The sequence below is a fragment of the Marmota flaviventris genome, chromosome 18 (genome assembly GCF_047511675.1).
Source record: "Marmota flaviventris isolate mMarFla1 chromosome 18, mMarFla1.hap1, whole genome shotgun sequence".
Taxonomy (NCBI): domain Eukaryota; kingdom Metazoa; phylum Chordata; class Mammalia; order Rodentia; family Sciuridae; genus Marmota; species Marmota flaviventris.
Genome location: NC_092515.1, coordinates 11491810 through 11512665, shown reverse-complemented (window position 1 = coordinate 11512665; position 20856 = coordinate 11491810). Strand labels below are relative to the sequence as shown.

At 51.5% G+C, this 20856-nt stretch overlaps 1 protein-coding gene across 1 annotated transcript; it reads right to left on the bottom strand.

Annotated features, from left to right (window-relative positions):
- Positions 1–1860: 1860 nt before the first annotated feature.
- On the bottom strand, positions 1861–16314 carry Cadm4 (cell adhesion molecule 4). The gene is made up of 9 exons (XM_034637179.2): positions 16205–16314; positions 6317–6463; positions 5883–6035; positions 5322–5456; positions 4811–4975; positions 4624–4714; positions 3991–4163; positions 3194–3322; positions 1861–2667 (listed from the first exon to the last, which is right to left on the bottom strand). The coding sequence occupies exons 1-9, from the start codon at positions 16266–16268 to the stop codon at positions 2558–2560; spliced, it is 1167 nt and encodes a 388-aa protein (XP_034493070.1). The 5' UTR covers positions 16269–16314; the 3' UTR covers positions 1861–2557.
- Positions 16315–20856: the final 4542 nt, after the last annotated feature.

Below are 20856 nucleotides of genomic sequence, written 5' to 3'. Positions count from 1 at the left end.
AGCCCTTCCTCCACTGTTATCAAGATAACCTGCCCCTGTTCAAACCTGTTGTTAAGGTAACCTGTCCCTACAGGGAGTTGTTAATCACACCCCCTTCCAGCCCAGATCACTCCAACTTAGCCCACCTGCTTCTCACCTTTTGGCCATCTCATTGAGCATCTCCTGGGCCTAGTCACATAGGCAAGAAGGAGAGAGATAAGGAAAAGAGAGCAGGAGAACAAAGGAAGCCTAAGAGCTATTAAAAAAAGGCAGAACACCCTTGCTTCTGGGGATACCAGGATACCAGCTATGGCCCCCTGCTCCCTCCAAGGAGAGGTCTATGTTACCCTTTTAAATAAACCCTGCTTTATATGCTTGCCTCGCATGCTTCTATAGTGTTATACTGGTAACCAGCGGTATCACCAGGCCCAGCTACAATTTTTCTTTAATGGTCCTTATCACAATCTGACATTGTATAATTCCTCAGTTAGAGTATGTTTTCCTCAGGAAAGCTTCATGAGGGTAAAAATGGAGTCTTCATTTTAGGTGCTCAGTACCTAGAACAGGATCAAACTTCAGATTGGTGCTTGAAAAACTGATGTGACTCCATTTTTGAAAAAAGCTTCTACCTCAAAGCTTGTCCAAGGAAGTGGGCATGACCCTTGTCCTTGGAAAAACCCACAGAGCACTCCTAGGCACATACCCACCCTGCTGAGTTGTTTGAATGCAAATAATAGGAGAGATCTGCAACCTGACTCAGGCTAGGTGAGGACCCATAGTAACCCCCTAGCAACCACCAATCAGCATGAGACAGGGAAAATACTTGGGATGCCAGATGACCCCCCAGTAGTTTATGGTAGTTGATAACATGTTGGGAAACCCTGTCGTTTAGCATGTATTCCCCTCGTGGCTTAAACCAGTCAGTTCAAAGGAATCCCCCTCTTGTACTAACCAATCACCCCTACCCAACTTGTTCCTGCCAGTGAATGTGTGGAATGGTTGTGAGTCCAGGCTCGAGCTTGCAATAACGACTCTTGTGTGATTGCATCAGATTCTGCTCCTGGAGGTCTATTGGGGTCCCACGAATCTGGCATTACATGCTAAACTACCTATAATACCTAGCATTTGCCTGTCTTATTCACCCTGAACTTTACAGAATTTAAGCAACACCTGGCACATTGATGGAGGTTAGTTGTTTTGTTTTGTTTTTTAATTTTTTTTTTTTTAGTTGTCAATGGACCTTTATTTTACTTATTTTTATGTGGTGCTGAGGATCAAACCTAGTGCCTCACACATACTAGGCAAGTGCTCTACCACTGAGCCACAACCCCAGCCCCTAGTTTTGTTTTTAAGGCTTAGGCTGGTCTTGAACTCTTGGGCTCAGACAATCCTCCTACTTAGCTTCAGAGTAGCTGAGCCTACAGGCACACACCCTGGTTTGTAAGAGGTTATTATTTTTTTTTTTTGGTAAGCGGTTATATTGTAATCTAAAGTTCAAATAATACATCTACAATTTAGATAAATGAGATATTAGACTAAAGGGCTTTGATTGATCTAGCTAAGGAGAGGTTTTGAGCAGGACAGGGACAGGATGAGATGCAAGTGAAAGTTTCCCTGGAGATTAATGTCAGAGTGACAGACACACAGCCACCCCAACACTTGTTCTCTCCTCAGTTTAATGGTGGTTAGTGGGATTGCCAAACCCCCTCCCAGTTCCCCTCCCCGCCCCGTACAAAAATGTGTGTGTTTTTTAAAACAAGAAAAAGGGGCCAAAAGCCAGGAGTGGGGGGAGGGGTGCAATCTGATATTTTCATACAGATTTTTGATTTTTTTAATATATTATATATAAAACCATAGAGACCACACATCCCCCCAAACTCCTTTCCCTCTCCCCGGGGGGCCTGGAGGAGAGATGGGGAAGGCCCCCCCAGGAGGGGGTGGAAAGACAAATATGGGTGGGACAGGGGTAGAGGAGGAGGTGGAGGGAAGGGGAGCCCAGGAACCTGGGGAAGCGGGGTTGGAGATAAGGGTCGGGTCGGGGCTGTCTCCCTCACTGCCCCCATCAAAGTTATGACACAAAGACACAGAATCCCTGTTTCCAAACCCTCCCCCCACCCCTCCTCCCACCGTGCAAACATGGCTTTGCAAAGAGGTGCCCAGAGCTCTGTGGAACTCTTACAATGGCTGGCGTGGGGTCTGGGACCCCCAAAGAAATCTGTGTTCCCCTTCCCTGCCCACCCCACGGTTCCCAGAATCTGACCCCCTCCCCACAAGACCTGGTTCTGTAGCCTGAGGGCCATGGCCTTCCCCCAGTTATCTTCCCCCAACCCAATCCCTACTGCCCTCTCTGGACTTGGGGGATCTGGACCTTTGGCCCCTGCCTGGGGAGGACCCAGACCTCTGGGCCCTCACTTCTGGCCAGGCATCCAACACCCCCATCCCTGCCCAAGCGTCTGAGGTGTTAGTGGTGAGGGGGAGAAGCCCACCATCCCAGACTCTGGTAAATGTCTTTGCTGGTTCCTTGCAGCTGGCAGTGGGGGGACCCCAGCCTAGGTCCAGGCCTGGGGTGGGGGTAGGGTCAGATGAAGAATTCTTCTTTCCTCTTGTGTCCGTCACTGCCATTGAGGAAGGCTTCTCTTGCTTCTCCCTGCTCGTCCAAGCCACTGGCCTCGTGGGTCAGATAGGAGCCTGAGGGGTGACAGACCCCAGGGCAGTGGGGACATACATGTGGGTCCAGGAGATGTAAAGAAATATATGGAGATAGGAAGACAAACAAGACAGACACCAGTGAAAGAGGAGGGAGAAATGGAACATACAGGAGGGGGAATAGCAACGGTGACGAGCAAAACAGTGGCAGAGAAGGAGGTAAAAGCAGAATTAGGAAGGCTCCAAAAGTTCATGGAAAGATCCACCCTAGCCCTATACTTGGTGGTGTGCCCTTGCTGTGCTCCCAATGAATCCAGCAATCAGGAAGATAAGTTGTTTTATTCAAATCCCTGCCTTTAATTGGGCTTCTAAATCTCACCCTTTTCAGAGTCCTAGACCAAGACGACCCCTTTGGCATCTCCGCCTGATTTCGAAGCTAGGTTGAGGCCCCGCCCCCTCACGCTGCCTCTAAGCCCGCCCTCTTTTGAATCTGAGCTCTAGGCTCCGCCCCTTCCGAATCCCACAACCCACACACCCTTCCTTGAATTCAGGCCCCGCCCCCACTCACCCTTCTGTCGTACAGAGCACCAGACCATGCCCACTAGCACACATATGATCAGAAACACCAGCAGTGCCAGGATGCCGCCCACAATGGCGTAGGGAACCGACGTCTGAGCCTCTACCACGGCACCAGGGTCTGCCAGAGAGACGGAGCAGGCCCAGGTCATCAGAGAATGGTTCCATCGCTGCCAAACTCTTAAGCTCACACTGCTTATAACCTCTCTCCTTATGTACCCTGCCCCTCAAAATTACTGCTACCTTGTAGTCCCCTCTCATGGTTCCCCTCTTTCCAGATGTCCCTTCCTTTAAGAATACTTGTTGTTTTGTACATTGCCTGATCCCAATTCCTGCCCTCCCTCCCACCTCTTCCTCCATTCCCCAGAGGATAGACAGTACATCCCTTTTCTTTGACTCAGTCCTGCAGAGGACACCTTCCCCCACCAGAGAATGTCCAAGCAACAGGACCCTTCCCACTTCGCCTAAAATGCTCCGGGTATTTAAAGTTCTCAGCTGGGGCCTGTTATAGGGTAATAAGTGCTAAACATACAACCTATGTTGTGCCGGTGGGGGGGCATTCCAATCGCTTAACATATTTAGTTCATAAAATCTTAACCACTCAGTGAGGTGGGGGATATTGTCTATTTCCACTTTACCCAGGAGGAAAGTAAGGCAGAGCTGAATTCGAACCCCGTCTGGCCCCCCAGTTGTAATAAGTCTACTAAGAGCTCTTCACCAAGCCCCGCCCCTAAACGCCCCGCCCCTGCCCTGAGTCCCGCCCCCAGGCATGCCGCAGCCTGCCCTCACCATAGACTACCAGCACGTAGAGCGCCCTCGCGTGGCCATGTTTGTTGGACGCCTCGCAAGTGTAGGTGCCATTATCCGCTGAAGCTAGGCCAGGCAGCGTGAGAGTCTCCCCCAGAGCCTCGGCCCTCTCTGGGAGAGACTCATTCCCACGGTTCCAGCGGATCTGGTTTGGCCTGGGCAGGGGTAAATTATAGGCAAAGTTAGGACCCCATGCCAGCACCCAAGTCTGCTTCTCAGAATTCTCTAGACATGCAGCTAACGCCGCCCAGACCTCCAGTTAAGAGGCTCCCACTAGCCCCTTGCTTTCTGGAAAAGCAAGTCCCAGGCCCAGCTTCCATTGTCACCATGCTCTTTCCTTTTTGGAAAACCAAGTCCTGGGCCCAGCTTCTATTGTCACCCAGGTCTCAAGAATTAGCCCTTCCAGTCCCTTGCATCCTGAGAACCCAAGAGCCCGGGGCTCCAGAGCCTCCTTCCTTGGGATCCAGGAGTATGGGTCCCCAGACCCTCTTCTCCTTCTGGACTCAGAAGTCTGAACCCCAAGTCCTGTTCGCTGAGGCTGTTCATTCCTGAAACTCAGGTGTCTATGCCCCTATCCCTCTTCTAAGGATAGGAGTCTTGGGCTTTAGAGCTCACCTGGGGTTCCCCGTGACAGCACACGTGAGCACCAACGTGTCTCCCTCCCTCACCACGGCCTGGGAGGCATGGATACGGGCTGTGGGAGAATCTGAGAGCAGAAGGAAGAAGGAGGAGTGGTTTCCCCATCATGCTGGTGGCTGGCTGGTGTGGGGACCCCCCAGGACCCTGCCTGCTGGGCACTTACACTGCACGTCCAGCACATACTGCGTCTGCTTGCTGTGTCCAGAGGGCAGCGCTTGATTCTGTGCCTCACAGATGACAATACCGCCGTCGTCTTTGCGGTCCACACGGAACCGCACTGTGCTAGCCACGCTCCAGACCTTGCCATTTTCCTGGCCGCTGCTCACTCCTGCCACGCCACACCAGAGACACTGTCAGGCCAGGATTTCGGCTCCGCCCCCCTCACCAATCCTTAAATAGGCTATTTGCCAAGCTCCGCCCCACCCAAAGGCCCCACCTCTTTCCCTCCAAATCCTCCCCAAACCAGGGGCTCAAGTGCATCTTCCCAATGTCCCTTCCTCTTTCACTCCCATATCGCATCCATCAGTTCATTCAATAGCTGCATATTGAAGGGCTAGTTGTCAGAACCGTGTGCACTTTTCTCTGGGCCCCGCCCACATTAAATGAGCATTCTTCCTAAGCCCCGCCCTTTCTCAAGTCCCACCCCTCTCTGGCATCCAGCCTTGGGTACCTACCTTTCAGTTCTTTGCGGTCCCGGTACCAGCGCAGGACTGCGGCAGGTCGCGACCGTGGAACTAAGCAGCTGAGCTCCACCTCTCCGCCCTCCACCGCCTGCTCTCGGACCTCCACCACTGGATTCTCCGGGGCCACTGCCGCAAGGAGAAGGGGGTTAGGAGAGAACGAAGTAGGCTCAAGGCAACCAGGCTGCCAGATCCCAGGGACCAAAGGGAGCCTGGGTTCCAGGTGTCAGGAGTCAAATGCAGAGACTAGTCAGGAAGGCCGGCCGTATCTCCTGGAGCCAGATGACCAGAGGTTAAAAACAACCAGGGGCCTGGCCCGGTGGCTGAGGCAGGAGGATCGTGAGTTCAAAGTCAGACTCAGCAAAAAGCAAGGCGCTGAATAACTCAGTGAGACCCTGTCTCTAAATAAATACAAAATAGGGCTGGGGATGTGGCTCAGTGGTTAAGTGCCCCTGAGTTCAATCCCCGGTACAAAAAAAAAAAAAAAAAGTCTCAGGATGAAGGAGAAGCAGAGGAGAAAGAGGAGGGCCTGGGTCTGAGGAGGGGAGCCATTACCTAGCACGGTGAGTGTGGCAATCTGGTGGTGGGTATCCTCCGTGTAGAGCTGGCAGAAGTAACCCCCTTCGTCTTCCAGGCGGGCATCTGAGAGCCGGATCCTCACCCTGCGCGGGGAGAACTCCTCAAGCTGGAAACGCTCGTCCTTCAGGGCTAGAGAGAGGGGAGAGAAGGCGTGAGCTCCAGGAGTTCTGGCCTCAAGCCTACCCCCCCACCCCCTCCACTCCCTGCCCCAGGTGTTCCAAGTGCAGCCCTCTGCCTCTTCTCCAGCCATACCTGAGTCTGAGGTGTCCATCTATTTATCCCTTTGGGGACCCAGGTTATTCAGGCCTTCTTGCCTGCAGGGCTGGGTGTGCAGGTCCCCAGAGCCTTCCTCCCTCCAGACTCAGCAGTGTCCTCTTTGGGGATACAGGAGCCCAGGCCCCAGCACTCACCACGGGTGCCATTGAAGAAGAGCGTCTGCCGTGCTGGGTTCTGTATGACAACTATAGACCCATCATACTGGTGCAGACGGCAGGTGATCTCTGCCACCCCGCCCTCAGCCACCGTCACATTCTCTGTCTGTACTTCTTGCCCGGAACCTGGACCAGGAGACAGAGAGGCAAGAGACTCCCTGAAGGCTGCAGTTCAATTTTTTTTCTTTCTTCTTTCCTCTTCCATCCAACCCTCCAATCCTTCTTCCCCTCTCCTTCAGTTCATTCCACCAACATTTCCTGCCATCTAGAGACCTGGGGAAAATTCTGTTCTCTAGAGGACCTGAGCAAGATCTAGGGTATATGCCTAGTGTGGCAACACAGGACACACTGGGAACCCAGAGAAGGGGAGACTAGAACCGCCCAGGGAGATGGGTGGTCACAGTAGACACTGGGAGAAAACTCCATTGAATCTGGATCTTAAAGAGGGAGCCAGCATTCACAGGCGTGGGAGGCTGATGTATTCACCACATCCCATCTTTCACACTTGGGCACCAAGTGTAGCTTGTCTGCAAAGATGGCCATCATATTTTTCCCGTTCCTGGATATGTCCTTTGCAAATTCACTTGCTGCTCCTCCTCCTCCTCCTACTCTGCCTCCTTGAATCTGGGCAGGCCTGTGACTTGCATGATGAACAGAAATTGCTAGAAGTGATATTGTATAAATAACAGGCCCTGGAGAGGCCTTGCTACTTCCACTTGTGCTCTCTGCTGCCCTGAGCTGCTTGGGTGAAGATACCACAACTAGCCCTGTGGAAGGGAAAGATCCCACATGGCTAGAGAAAGTGAGCCAGCAGCCAGCACCAACCAGCTTCTGCTGGCGTGAAGCAACTCTGGATCATCCAGCCCCAGCTGCATCACCAGGTGACCACAGCCATGCAGGTGAATCCAGCTGAGACCAAGAGAAGTCTGCCCACCCAACCCAGATTCTGACCCAGAGTCATGAACAAAAAGAGTGGTTGTTGCTTTGAGCCACTAAATTTGGGGAAGTCGGTTCCACTGTAAAGTTAATGGATACCTAACAAACTTATGGTACTTTTCCCAGCATCCTTTGCACTTGGGTGGAACCATGTGACTGATTTCTGGCCAATGGGATCTAAGTGGAAGACAGAAACACTTCTTCCCCACCTGAACCATCTCCCTCACAATCCTTCAGGCTCTCTGGCTGGAGATGACTCTGGGGAGCTTAGAAGAACACAGAATGTTAAGGTAGAAGAAGCCCCAGTCCCTGACTGACTGTTCCCCGTGACCTTCCCATACAGGACAGTGACATGGCAAGAAATACACTTTTTTGTTAAGCTATTGAGATTTGGGGTCCTGTTTATTACAGCAGTTAACTTACCCTGAATAATCATCAGAGGAACAAAGTGTGGGGTGAGAAAGGCAGTGTTGGGCGGGAGGTGTGGCTCAGTGGTAGGACACTTGCCTAGTGCATGTGAGGCCCTGGGTTCAATTCCCAGTACTGCGGGTGGGGAGGGGAGGAAGGAAAGTATTTCTAACACTATCAGAGGAAATAGCCTACAGGGAAAGTGGAAAGCCAAGACTAATCAGCAGTAGCATTGCCATCACCATCATTGTCCTCTTCAAAGTAAGAACAACTACTGCAACTACTGCTTATGATCAGGTCACTGCTGTGCTAGGCCCTGTGTTAAAGGTCATTACCTACATATTTTCCATTTGATTTTCACAATACTTGTATAAGTTATGCGCTATTTTCAATCCCCATTTTTCCCAATTTCCATTTTCTAAAATTAATTAATTAATTAAGGCTAAGGATTAAACACAGGGCCTCAAGTCCCAGTTCCAATTTTACAGGTAAGAAAATTGGCCCAGAGAGACGGAATGAGTTGCCCACAGTCACAGCCAAGGGTGTCAGAGCCAGGATCTGCACCTGGTCTCCCTGGTTCCATATCCTGCATCCATATCCACTCCTGGCTGGTGGGTACAGTGTCCAGTGTTGGCCATGGGCTGTGGGACATGCTCCTGATGGATTGCAAATGATAAGTCTTTTATCCTAAAGGTCAGTGAGGTCTCAAAGCAGGAAAATGATCACATTTGGTTGTCTTTAAATGCCAGTTAACTATCCATGTCTCTTACATTTTGTTTCAGGATTTTGTTCATTCAATTGAGTATTTGCTGAGCATCTAGTAGGTTTCAGGGACTAGGTACCCAGAGATGAGGCCCCCTACCCTGGAAAGCCTTTAGGTAATGGGGAAGTATACACAAATCAATGAAATATCTCATCAAAGTGTGATTTTCCTGTTAAGAGGATAGGTAACCTAATTTGGGGGTCAAGGGGTTGAAAAGATGAATTCTGCAGGATAGAAATAAGAGACTGCTGGCTTCCTGTCCAAACATCCATTCTGCCCAGTAAAAGAACCCTGATTGTATTTTATGGTTGCTCTATACCCAGCAGAAAGTGTTATTTTCTGTCTCCCTTGCAGCTAGATGAGCTATGTGAAAAACTTCTGTCCCATTGGATATAAGCAAAAGTGTTGTGTCTCCTTCCTGAACAAGGGAACAAATCCTTTTTCTACTGGTTCACTGTCATACCACCTGGAACTAGGATGTGATGCATAGAATTCTGGTAGTCATCTTGTGCCATGAGGATAGGAGCAATAGGACTGGTGGAACCAAGAGCCAGAAGATGTCTGGGTCTCTGGTGAAGATGTGGAGCTGCAGCAAGAACCCTGGACTCCTACTCTGGACTTTTTATGTATCAGGATAACACTTTTTTTAAAATATATTTTTTAGTTGTCAATGGATTTTTTTTACTTTATTTATTTTTATGTGGTGCTGGGGATTGAATCCAGGGCCTCACATATGCTAGGCAAGCACTCTACCACTGAGCCACAACCCCAGCCCAGAGAATAACACTTTTTTTAAAAAGTATCTATTCTTAAGTTTTAGGTAGACACAATATCTTTATTTTACATTTATATGGTGCTGAGGATCAAACCCAGTGCTTCACGCATGCTAGGCGAGTGCTCTACCACTGAGCCACAACCCCAGCACTGAGGATAACACTTTTAACCCAGTATTTCATTGGGGTGTCAAGTTTGGTATTTGTTTCTTTTCTTTTTTCTTTCTTTCTTTTATTTTTTATTTGCCAACACCTCCTGGACTGTCAAACTTAACATACCCCAAATAAAAAATTCTTCCCCAAGTTTTTATAACCTCAATAAATGTGACAACCATCCACCCAGTTGCTCAGCCCAAAAACATCTAAAAATTACCCATAGTCCCTTCCTTTTTCTCACCCCAACACTCTGTCCATCAGCAATATCTGTCCATTTTACCCCCAAACATAACCAAATCTACTTACTTCTGTCTACCTCTCCTGCCACCCTCCTCCTCCAACATCATTTCTCACCAGGACCCTTCGAGAGCCTACTTGTGGGTCCCTCTGATCCTGTGCCTGCCTCCTCCAAGTCCATTTTCCACACAGAAGCCAAGTGGACTTTCAAACAGTCAGATCAAGTCACCTCTCTGCTTAAAGCCCTTCAGGAGGCTGGGGACTAGGAGGATGTAGGTCTTTCATAAAGCGTTTGCCTCTCATGCGCAAGATCCTGGTTCAATGCCCAGCACAACAACCAACCAAACAAAAAACCCTCTGAGGGTGGGCATGGTGGCGCTTGCATGTAATCCCAGCAACTTGTGTGGCTGAGGCAGGAGGGTAACCAGTTCAAGGCCAGCCTCAGCAACTTAGTGAGGCTCTAAGCGACTAAGTGAGACGCTGTTTCAAAATAAAAGATAAAAAAAAGGTTGGGGATGTGGCTCAGAGGTTAAGCACCCCTGGATTCAACCCCGGGTGCCAAAAACAACACAAACCCTCTGAGGGCTGCCCATTACACTAGGAATAAAATCCACCCCTTCCCTGGGCCTTCGAGGTCGTACATGGCCCTTGTCTCGGCTCCCTGGCCATGGCTCTCCTGTACTTCGATGCTCACTGTGCTCACTGGCCTCGAGGTCCCTTGCTCCCACTCCCAGGCCTTTGCACATGCTCGTGCCTCTGTCTGGAATGTTCTTTCCTGCCCCTCCACCATCCCAGGGCTGCCTTCTGTTCTAATTCGGACACCTCTGCAGAGCAACCTTCACCTCTTCTTGTCCCCTCATTTCCAGAACACTCTCTAGTTCCTCCCCACTGGTCTATATCTTCTAGAATAATGTCACTGAGTGACCTGCTGACTGTTATATTATCTGTTTGTCCCCCATCCCTGTATACTCCACGAAGCCAGAGAGGTAACCCACTGGGTTTGCTGCTGCACTCCAGTGCCCAGTGCATGCCTGACCCTTGGTGAGTACCTGGGGAGCTTGCTGAATGAAGGGCCTGTGTCTGACGGGATCTCATTTCAGCCTCACGGAGCCTTTGGGACTTCATTAGTCTCATCTTAAACCCCGGGTTGACCTCAGTTCCACCATGTGCCATCTGTGTGACCTTGAGCAAGTGTGCTAACCTTCTGGAGTCTAGATCACCCACTCTGTAAAATGCAGATGATGCCAGTGCCTGCCTCATAGGGATCAGCTGGGTGCCTGCAGCTCGGGGAGGCTCCTGGAAGACCCCCACGCTTGGGGAAATGGGCCTGCAAGTTCTGGTGCTTTAAAAAGTATCTAGAAGCTTACCCATGGGTCCTGGACCTCAGAGCTAGTCTAATGCTAGCCCCCCATCCTACAGATGTGGAGAATGAGGCTTGGGGGGGTCTCAGGCAGGTCAGTGACAAAACTCACCATCTCCTGGGAGCTACTGGGACCTCTGGATCTGCACCCCCCCCCCATCTATCCACTGTTCTCTGCTTGAGGGTGCACATGGGGTGAGGGTGGGGGGCTTTTGTTTTATTCCCTCCCCCTCCTGAGGAGTCAGTAACCAACAGTGTCTGTGCCTGGAATATTAATATCCCAGGAGCTTTTGTTTTGGGGGTTGGGGGGTGGTGGGGGGCGGGCCTTTCTGGTCAGAGAGGGGCTGAGCTTTTGGGACTGGGGCACTGGCCCTTTAAACTGTGTTGACAGCCAGGAGTCGTCATGGGGATGGTGCCTGAAAAAAGGGACAGGGGAGGGTTTGGGAAAGAATGGCTGAGCAGGTGATGTGTAGAGACACCCAGGAACCTGGCATCCTCTGTCCTTAGACCCAGAGTCCAGCTCCCCAACACTCCTTTCTCGGGACCAAGGAGTCCAGGTTCCCAGCCCCTCCATCAGCTTCCAGGAGTCTGCGCCCCTCTTCCTCCTTTAGGCCCAGAAATCTAGCTCCCAACCTCCTCCTCTCCCAGGCTCCAGCCGTCCAGGTCCCAGCCCCTCCTCCTTCAGCACCCAGGAGTCTGAACCCCCAGCCTTCTCCCCCTTCAAAACCAGAAGTCTGAGCCTCCAGCCCCTCCTCCTCTGGACCCAGGAGCCAGGGGTCCAGAGTACACAGCTGGTGGATGTTTCCACGGAGAATAAGCGAGGTGGGGGGAGCACTTCCTGGGTCCTGAGTCAGCGAATACCCAAGGGAGTCTCAAGGTCACAGTTCTGGGAAGGTCACTGCCACCCTCCCTGTATCCGCTCCCCAGGGGGCTCCTGGCATCTTGCCTCCTTCCCCCCTTCCTCCCCTAGGGAGGTGGTACATCCCTGCGTCCTGACTGAACCCCCCCCCCAGCCCCCCATCAATGGCGGAGTCCGAACATCCTTGCACAAAGCATCAATTCTTCCCCAGCTCAGCCTTGTAAAGGCGCCTGTATTCGCAGGACCTAGGCATCAGGGTCCCAGCCCCTCCTCCTTTGGAAACCTGGAGTGGGCCCCCCACCCAGTCCTTTCTTCTCTCAGGACCCAGGAGTCGAATCGGTACCCTTCCACCCTTGAGACCGAGAAGTATGGACTCCCAACCCTCTCCTCCTTCAGAACCAGGAGTCCAGACCCCAGTCCTCCTCCCTCAGACTCAGGAGTCTGAACCCCTGGCCCCTCCTCCCTCAGACCCAGGGGTCTAAACCCTAGCCCCTCCTCCCTCCAACCCAGGGCTCCAGGACCCAACTCCTTCTCCATCAGACCCACAGATCCCAGGACCCAGTCCTCCTCCCTCAGGCCCAGAGGTCCAGGTCCCAGTCCTCCTCCTTCAGACTCAGGAGTCCGAACCCCTGGCCCCTCCTCCATCAGACCCAGGGGTCTAGGACCCAACTCCTCCTCCATCAGACCCAGGCATCCCAGGACCCAGCCCTTCTCCCTCAGGCCCGAGGTCCAGGTCCCCAGCCTCTCCTTTCCTGGAAACTTCCAATTCCAGGTCCACAGCCCCCAACCTCCAGAATCACAGTCCTGTCCTCCTCAGTTCTTTGTCTCCCTTCTCTCTGGGGACCCAAGCATCAGGTGGGGGCGTTGGGGTGAGTCAGCAGCCTCACACACAAAGTCTTCCCTGTGGCCCCCGCGTTCCAGGGATATTCGGGACTCCCTAGATTCCAGGCCTCATGCCCAGAAAGGAGGCGGGGAGTCCTTTGGAGGACTCACCCTTGGCATGGGGTTGGGGGATAAATTCCTGCTCCCGGAAGGGTGCAAGCCTGCACTGAGCACCCCCTGTCTGATCCTCCACCCTGAGTGCCCTCTATGCACTCCCTTCCCGGAGAAGCCCAGGCTCTGCCCCTGCCCCCTTGGCCCACTGGGTGTATGCAGAAGAGCATGGGTGCTTGGTTCTGATGGGCCTGGGGTCTGCGTAAGCTAAGACCATGGGTGCTTGGGTCCTGGTGCCACAGGCCATTAGATGCTGGCGGGTCTAACTGACTCCAACCCCCCCACCAAGCCAGAGAAAGAAAGCTGCCTTTGTGTTCCCCAAGACGGGGACAGGCCAGGCTCGCACGACATTAACCCACCCCTGCTCTATCTAAGGTCTTGAAATCCATGGTGGAACCTGACCCCCACCCCCAGGCTGGGGACTCAAGCATCCAGCTCAGGGGTGGGTGGGGGTCAGTGATAGAAATCTCCCAGGACCTGTCCCTTGGGGGGTGACTCACAATGAGGGGAGGATCCCCCTGTTTTCAGAATGGCTGGTCAGAACTTTAGCAGGGAAAAGTGAGTCACCCTGGGAGAGAAACATTATTCGGGATCACAAGCTCCCCCTCCACAGGCTCCCCAACTCCGAACAGCCTCTTTATTCTTTCTTGGTATCTGCAGATCTGGTTGCTTCTTTCTGTTCTGCCCAGTTTCTGGGCTGTGGCTCTCTGTTTCTCCCTGTATGCATCTCTGGGCAGGCAATTCAGCTCTTTCTCACTTCCTCTCCTCTGCTCATCTTGGACCCTTCTTTCTTTTGCCATGAATCTCACCACCTTCTTCTGGTATTCTTAGCAGATAAATAAGCCAGGAAAGAGCAAATACATTTTTGAAAGGGTACAGACAGACTCCATCTCCCATTCCGGTTCCTGCTGGCTAAGTAAAGTGAGAGAGGAAAGCAGGGACTAAGGAGGAATGTGGAGACCACTGACGCCGTCTACAACTTGATGGCCAAGACCATTCAGAAATATCCAATGAAAAGGAAAGCAGGCAGGGCCCTTGGAGGCCATGTGCCCCAGCTCCCTGCCCCAGGCTCTACAGAAGGGGAATGTGAGGCTCAGAGAGGACAGAGACTGACAAAACTATACCAATGAACTGGGCGAGGCTGGGACACAGCTCCTTAGCTCCTAGCCTAGAGTTCTTCCCAAGATACCAAGCTTGCTCTCCCCTTGTAAAGCCCTGCACCATGTAATTTAGAGGACATTTACAGAGAAGATTAGGGTGACAGGAAGGAGGGACTTTAAAATCAAACTATGGATAAGGCTTAGCTGTCTCCCAAAAGTGCTGGAAGCGTTGGAGAAAGGAATCTTGAACTGAGAAGGTGGTCAACTGAGGCCACATTTTGATTCAGAGAATCTCAAATCCCATGATTCTAAACAGTCAAGAATTCTTCAAGGCAGAGAGATCAAGATCCAAGAACTCTGACATGCTTCAGGATTTTAAAGATGTCAAGATTCTACAATACTAACACCGAGGTTCTAGAACTTGAAAGGTATCAGGGTTCTAAAGACTTCCAGATTCTAGAATCCTAAAGATGTCAACATTCTAAATACACAGATTCTTTATTTACTGGATTCAATGGTTCCAAGAGCCTATGAATCTGGTTTTCAGCCTAAAAAAAAATAAAGCAAATTAAAAATTGATGGAAATGCAGCTAAAGTACCAAAGCTGTCATCTGGGAAATTGGGGCATGTCTGTTGCAAAGAAAGGAGATACTGATAAAAGTTAAGAAGGAACCACAGAAGACTACAGAAGAAAGGCAGAGTATGTGAGATCAGCTTCACCCCATACCTTGTCCAGAGGTGAGGGAGGCTCTGCCTGAAACCTTGGATGGAGGAAAGTGTCATGGCACTCAACTTGCTGGAAGGCCCTTCACAACCAAGCAGGCATTCCCTTTCAGGTCACTGAGTTCAACATCCTCACTTTACAGAAAAGGCAACTGAAGCCGAGAGGTGGGGGATAGGTATTATGGCAATTGGCAAGAGCCAGGACTTAAATGCAGGTCCCCAGCTTTGTGCCACCTGGTTATAATTCCTCTCCCAAATCCCTGTGGTACATCAAGCCTTCCAGGTTTTGCCCAGCCACCATCCAATCATCTGTTTCCCCCCAAAGTGGATCAACCTGCCAGGGAAGGGGTAATCCATGGTAGGTTTAAGACACACACAGTATGAGACTGTGAGTGTTTGGGTGACATTTCCTGACCTTGTCCCCAGCCTCAGGGTCACCCTCTCTTGAGGGTCTCTGGCTTCCCACAGTGTGTTATAAGGGTGTGTTGATGGCTCCCTGGATGTCCTGGAGGGGGCTCTATAAGTCATGGCCTGGGTGTGTGAATGGGTGGGGACAGTTTGGGGAGGCATTTGCTGAATCCACGTGTCTGCCCACATGCCAAGGTTCTCCATTCCCCCTTGCCTACACACATGCACACGGCCCGTTCCCCGCAGGGCTCCTTAGGCTGTCCTGTTTGACTCAATTCCTCTCCAGGGCACAGAGGGATCAGAGATGGAGGAATGAAGGATGGGGATGGAGAATCCTGGGATGGACGTTTAATGGGAAGAGAGAGGAGGCAGAGACAGGGGACAGGAAGACAGTGGGACAGACAGAAGGAGATATGAGGGAGATAGGTGACAGAGGGGGGCTAGAGAAATGGGTGACAGAAAGATAGGGGACAGAGAGAAAAGAGGATGGGGCAGATGAGGGACAGAGAAAAAGGGACAGACAGAACCAGGGTGACAGCAAGACAGGAGCAGAGATGGAGAATGGGGGCAGAGAGGGAGGGCAGAAATACAGGGGAAGAGATCAGGGTGAATAGGGATGATGGGGAGGGGGCAGACTGACCTAGGAAAAGGGGACAGAGACCAGGGGACAAAGGTGGGGGACAAAGGCAGGATGGAGAGATGGGGAATCCGGAGGCAAGGAGAAAGGGGAACAGACAGAAAGAGGGACAGGACTTCAAGACTGAGGGACAGAGGACAAGGGTAGGAATACAAGGAGAGAGAGAGGGATCCAGACGGGGGCGGACAGGGGGTCGCAAGACCGGACAGAAGGGCAGCGGGACCGGCCGGGAGAAGGCGGGCTTCTTGGGAGGGGGTGTCTCGGGCCCTTTGTCCCCGCGGAGATCGGGGCCTGTGCGGGGTGGGGGGGCTGCGGCAAGGCGGCCGGGGCCCGCGCCCCCTCCCCCGCCCGCGGCTCCCGGCTCCCGGCCCGCGCTGCGCTTTGTCCCGGGGAGGGGGCCCGGCCTGGCCCCGAGCGCATTGTTCGGCCTCTGCGGCCCCGCGGCGACCGGGCTGTCACCGCGGCGCGCCCCCCCTCCCCAGCCCTGCCGGCCGACCCCGGCCCCCGACCCTACCTGGCCCCGCCGCGGCCACCCATAGCAGCAGCAGCGGCCACTGGAAGCGCCGGGCCCGGCCCATGGTGCCGCCGCCGCCGCCGCCGCCGCTCGCTCCGGGCCCGGCACCTGCACCGCCCGCGCCGCCCGCCCCGCCCCCCGCGCCCCGCCCCCTGCCCGCCCGGGGGCGGGGCGCCGAGGCCGGGGCGGGGCCGGGGCCGGGAGGGGAGGGGAAAGGAGTGGGGTCCCAGAGAGAGGCCGAGACAATGGGGGGTGAGGGCAGCGAGCGCTGGGGGGCGAGCGCCCGGGGACAGGGAGGAGGCGCGGCGGAGGCCCGTGGGGGGGACGCCGGAGCGCGACAGCGTGGCGGGGCAGGTCAGGGAGGTGGGTGAAGGCGAGAGGTCGTGGGGGCCGTGTGAAGGTGCAAAGGTGACGTGAGTGAGGGTGGGGACATCTTGAGTGTCAGCCAGGGAGGCTGAACGATGTGCGAAAGGTGCGCGCGTGAGGGCGCTGTGGAGGGGTGTTCTAAGGTGCGGGGAGGGTTGCGTGAGGTGGGGGTTTGGGGTGCGGATGTGTGAGAGGCGAGAGGGGTGAGCGTGGGTGTGAGCACTGCAGGAGGGAAGTGATGCGGAAAAGGTGAGTTGGAGAGGTGTCCTGCGGGCAGGTGAGGGTGAAGGTGAAGGCGTCTGGTCTGCTGAGAGGCTGGCCGGCTGCAGGGGTCTAAGCAGCTCAAGGATCCCCCAGGGCAGAGCGGAACTGGCTCAGGCCCACCCGGTGGGTCGGTCCTGACCCAGAAACCTCGTGTTTCCGCCTAGTTCCCCCGAGGGGCTCCCTGAAAGCGAACCCAGTGGAGGGAAGCCTGAGTCCTCAGCCCCAGGGAGGGAGAGGCTCCTGTGGACACCTCCTAGGCCCCCGGGAACCCGGCTCCCCTCTCTTGTCCACCTCTTTCCTGCCCAGCCTCTTGTTCTCTCTGCCCTTCCGTTTCTCCTGGCATCCTTGAGATCGACTCCTCTCTGCAGATTTCAGTCTCTTCTTCTCCTGGGAGTGGGTTTCCCTGAACCCACTTCCGTGGTAACCTGATGACCTGGTGCAGATTGTCACTTATAGGGCTCAGGAAGAGTGAGAAACTATGGAAAATAGGAGTTCTTAACCTCTCGCATGCCCGACTGATAATCTGGTAAACTGAGGTCCAGATATGCCAATTCTGAAAAATCTTGCTCTTTATCTCCATCATTACTTAAAAACTCTACATCCAGGCCCACCAGAATTAGCTTCCAATACTCTTTCTGTCCAGTGTCCAGCTCTGAGCATCCTCTCTGTCCTTAGGACCACAGCTCTTTTTCAGGTCCCTGTTTACTACTGTGGACTGAGGAAGAGGTCTTCACGCTGAGTAATCTCTAATCCTTCTTTCAGGGCTCATATTCTGTGACTTGGACTAGGTGGGAGAGAAGTGTTTGAAATGCATTTGGGACACTGGATCAGGGGTACACTAGTTGACTTTCTGTTGCAAACAACACCATGCCACAGACCGGGTGAGTTATAAAGAGAGGAGGTTTATTTTGGCAAGGTCAAGGGACTGCATCTGGTAATGGCTCTTGTTGGCTGAGTCCACAGGTGGCACAGGGCATCTCGTAGCAAGAGACCAGGAGTGCACAAGTCTCTTCTGGTTTCTCCCCTTCTTCTTATAAAGCCAGCAGGATTCAGTCATGGGGGCTCCACCCTGATGATTTTGTCTAATCCTAATCACCCCAAAGTCACCACCTTTAAATTAGTTGGGTTAAATTGCCACTCTTAATATCTTTCGATGCAGATTAAATTTCAACAGAGGAAGCTTTGGGAGATGCTCAAGCTATATCCAAACCATTGTAAGGGGATGGCTAAGAGTTGCCTTTTCTCAGAAGAACCAATAGGCACCTTGCTCAAGGCTCTTACAGACACCTTTTGACACAGCTATGGGGCATCCTGGGAGATATTGGTTTGGTTCTTACCTGTCATCTTTGGGTCCCATCATTTCTCCCATCTGAAGACACCAGGATAGTGGTAGTCTTGTCCCTACCCTACTTCAGGGTAACTCTGTTCGTTAGGACTTTGACAAAAAGTCCCAGGTATGACTGGCTTCACCATGATCTGGACCTCTCTCTGTCCTGAGGATGGATGACTCTCCTCAAATTGCAATATGACTGGCAAGCACCCCTGGGGCCGGATTCACAGGGAGAGGGAAGAGATAAAGACAGATAAATAAATGGGAAGAGCTAGACATAGGGAGATAAAAGGGGAAGAATAAGGGGGAGAGAAGAAAACACTGGGGGCGTATCTTTGGGATTTATATTTTGTCCTTGGCACCTCCTCCTTTCTCTCTCTCTCTCTCTAAGAAACTCCCTCAGCAGTCTTTCATGGTGACTCAGGAGGCTGAGGCAGGAGAATTCAAATCCAGCCTCAGCAACTTAGCAAGGCCCTAAGTAACTTACTGAGACCTGTCTCAAAGATTAGAAAGAAAAGAGCTAGGGATGTAGCTCTATGGTAAAGCGTCCCCAGGTACAAACCCCAGTATCAAAACAAACAAACAAACAAACAAACAAACAAAAAAATAGCAACAACCCCCTCAGCACAGTGGAGAACTTCATATCCCTGCCTAAAACCTCCTAAAGCCCTGAAAACTTTTTGTCCTCTAAAAGCCCCTGGCCAATATTCATTGTGTCTCATTGGCCCATCTTGTGGTAGAATCTCTCTTACAGATTCTGTTTTCCAGCTTTGGTCCACTGGGTTGCATACCATGAGAATGACAGGAGCAATGGATGCTTGTGTTTGGAACAACTGCATATGATGGCTTTGATGTGAACTTCCCTAGCCCTAGCAGAGGGGGTCATGGGCTGAGCCGTGAACCAAACTGGACCCAGTTAGTCTTTCAGCTAAAATTTCAAAATCAAGACTCAAGTAGTTCTCAGTACTTAACATGTCAGTGGGCATATTTGTCTAGTACGCATGAAGTAGAAGAAGTAGTCTGTAGAGACAGAAAAATAAAATGGAAGCCCAGGAGATAATGAAGGAAAGGGGTGGAGATGTGGGGAGAAGAGAGACATCGATTCTGAAAGAGGGAGACAATTTTGATCTTACATAACCTTTCAGTTCTGTTTCCTGTCCTGGATAAGGCCAGGAGACCTAGGTCTTACATGGCTTCTAAACTTCTGATAATGTTATTTTTGCTTAAATCAGCATAAACACATATTATTTCTTGCAACCAAAGATCCTTGAACAAAAACTCAGAGGCCAGTAACAATGAGGGCTATTCTTCCCCCTCCCAGTACTAGAGCTCAAACCCAGGGCCTTGTGCATGACAGACAATTACTCTATTACTGAGCCACATCCCCAGCTCTCTTTTTTAATATTTTATTTTGAGACAGGGTCTCACTAAGTTGCCCAGGCTGGCCTTGAACTTTTGATCAATCTTCAACCTTCCAAGAAGCTTGGATCACAGGTGGGCATGCACCATCACACCCGGCTACTACAAGGTCTTGATCACAGAAATATGGTATAGGACTTAGGAGAATGTTGACCTTTCCCTTAATGTCTGTTGGAGGGCATCATGGAACATGCATTTTTATCCTCTGAGCCTCTCTGAAAGCGTCATGAGAGATGTATTCCTAGCTTCAATATCTGTTGTAGGATATCATGGGGAAGATGAAATTATCTTCAGTTTTAGATATGGAGCATCTCTGGAAATGTCATCCTCTCTCTCTACTGTAGAACATTGTTATGGCTTGACTATGAGGTGTTCCCCAAACCTCAGGAGACAATGTAGCAATGATCAGAAGTGAAAGGATTTGCTATGGAAGCTGTGACCTAATCAGTGGATTCATGCATTTGATGGATTAATATTTTGAAGATACTACCTAATATTTTGAAGATATTACCGTACTGGTTAACTGCAGGCAGGTAGGGTGTGGCTGGTGGAAGTAGGTCACTGGGGTGTGCCTTTGGGATTTATATTTTGTCCTGGCACCTCCTCCTCTCTCTCTCTCTGCTTCCTGGTGGCCATGACTTGACAGCTTTCCTATGCCATGCCCTCCTTCCACGATGTTCTGTCCCCCCTCAGTCCTAGAGCAATGGAGTTGGCTGACCATGGACTTAATCTCTGAAACCATGAGCCAAAATATCTTTTTTCTGGGCTGGGGCTGTAGCTCAGTGGTAGAGCACTTGCCTATCCCATGTGAGGTACTGGGTTCGATCCTCAGCACCACATAAAAATAAATAAATAAAATAAAGGTATTGTGTCCATCTACAATTTAAAAAAATACTGAAAATGTATATATATTATATATATATATATACTTTTCCTTCTCTAAATTGTTTTTTTTGGGTATTTGAGTCACAGTGACCAAAGCTGACTAACACCAGCATCATGAGAAATGAAATCCTGGCTCAGTTTTTGTTGGAAGACATCATCAAAGATGTAGTCTCTCCTTCTTTTCCTTCTTCTTCATCTGTGATGTTCCAAATATATTCTGGGCACTAGAAATACAGTAGTGAGTAAATAAAAGTCTTTGTCCACGGTGACAGTTTTAAATATGACTGTCCCAGTTAGCCATTGCTATCTCACCAAAACCCACCAAAACTTAGTGGTATAAACTACAACCTTTCTATTCTATGATTCTGTGGGTCAGGAATTTGGGCAG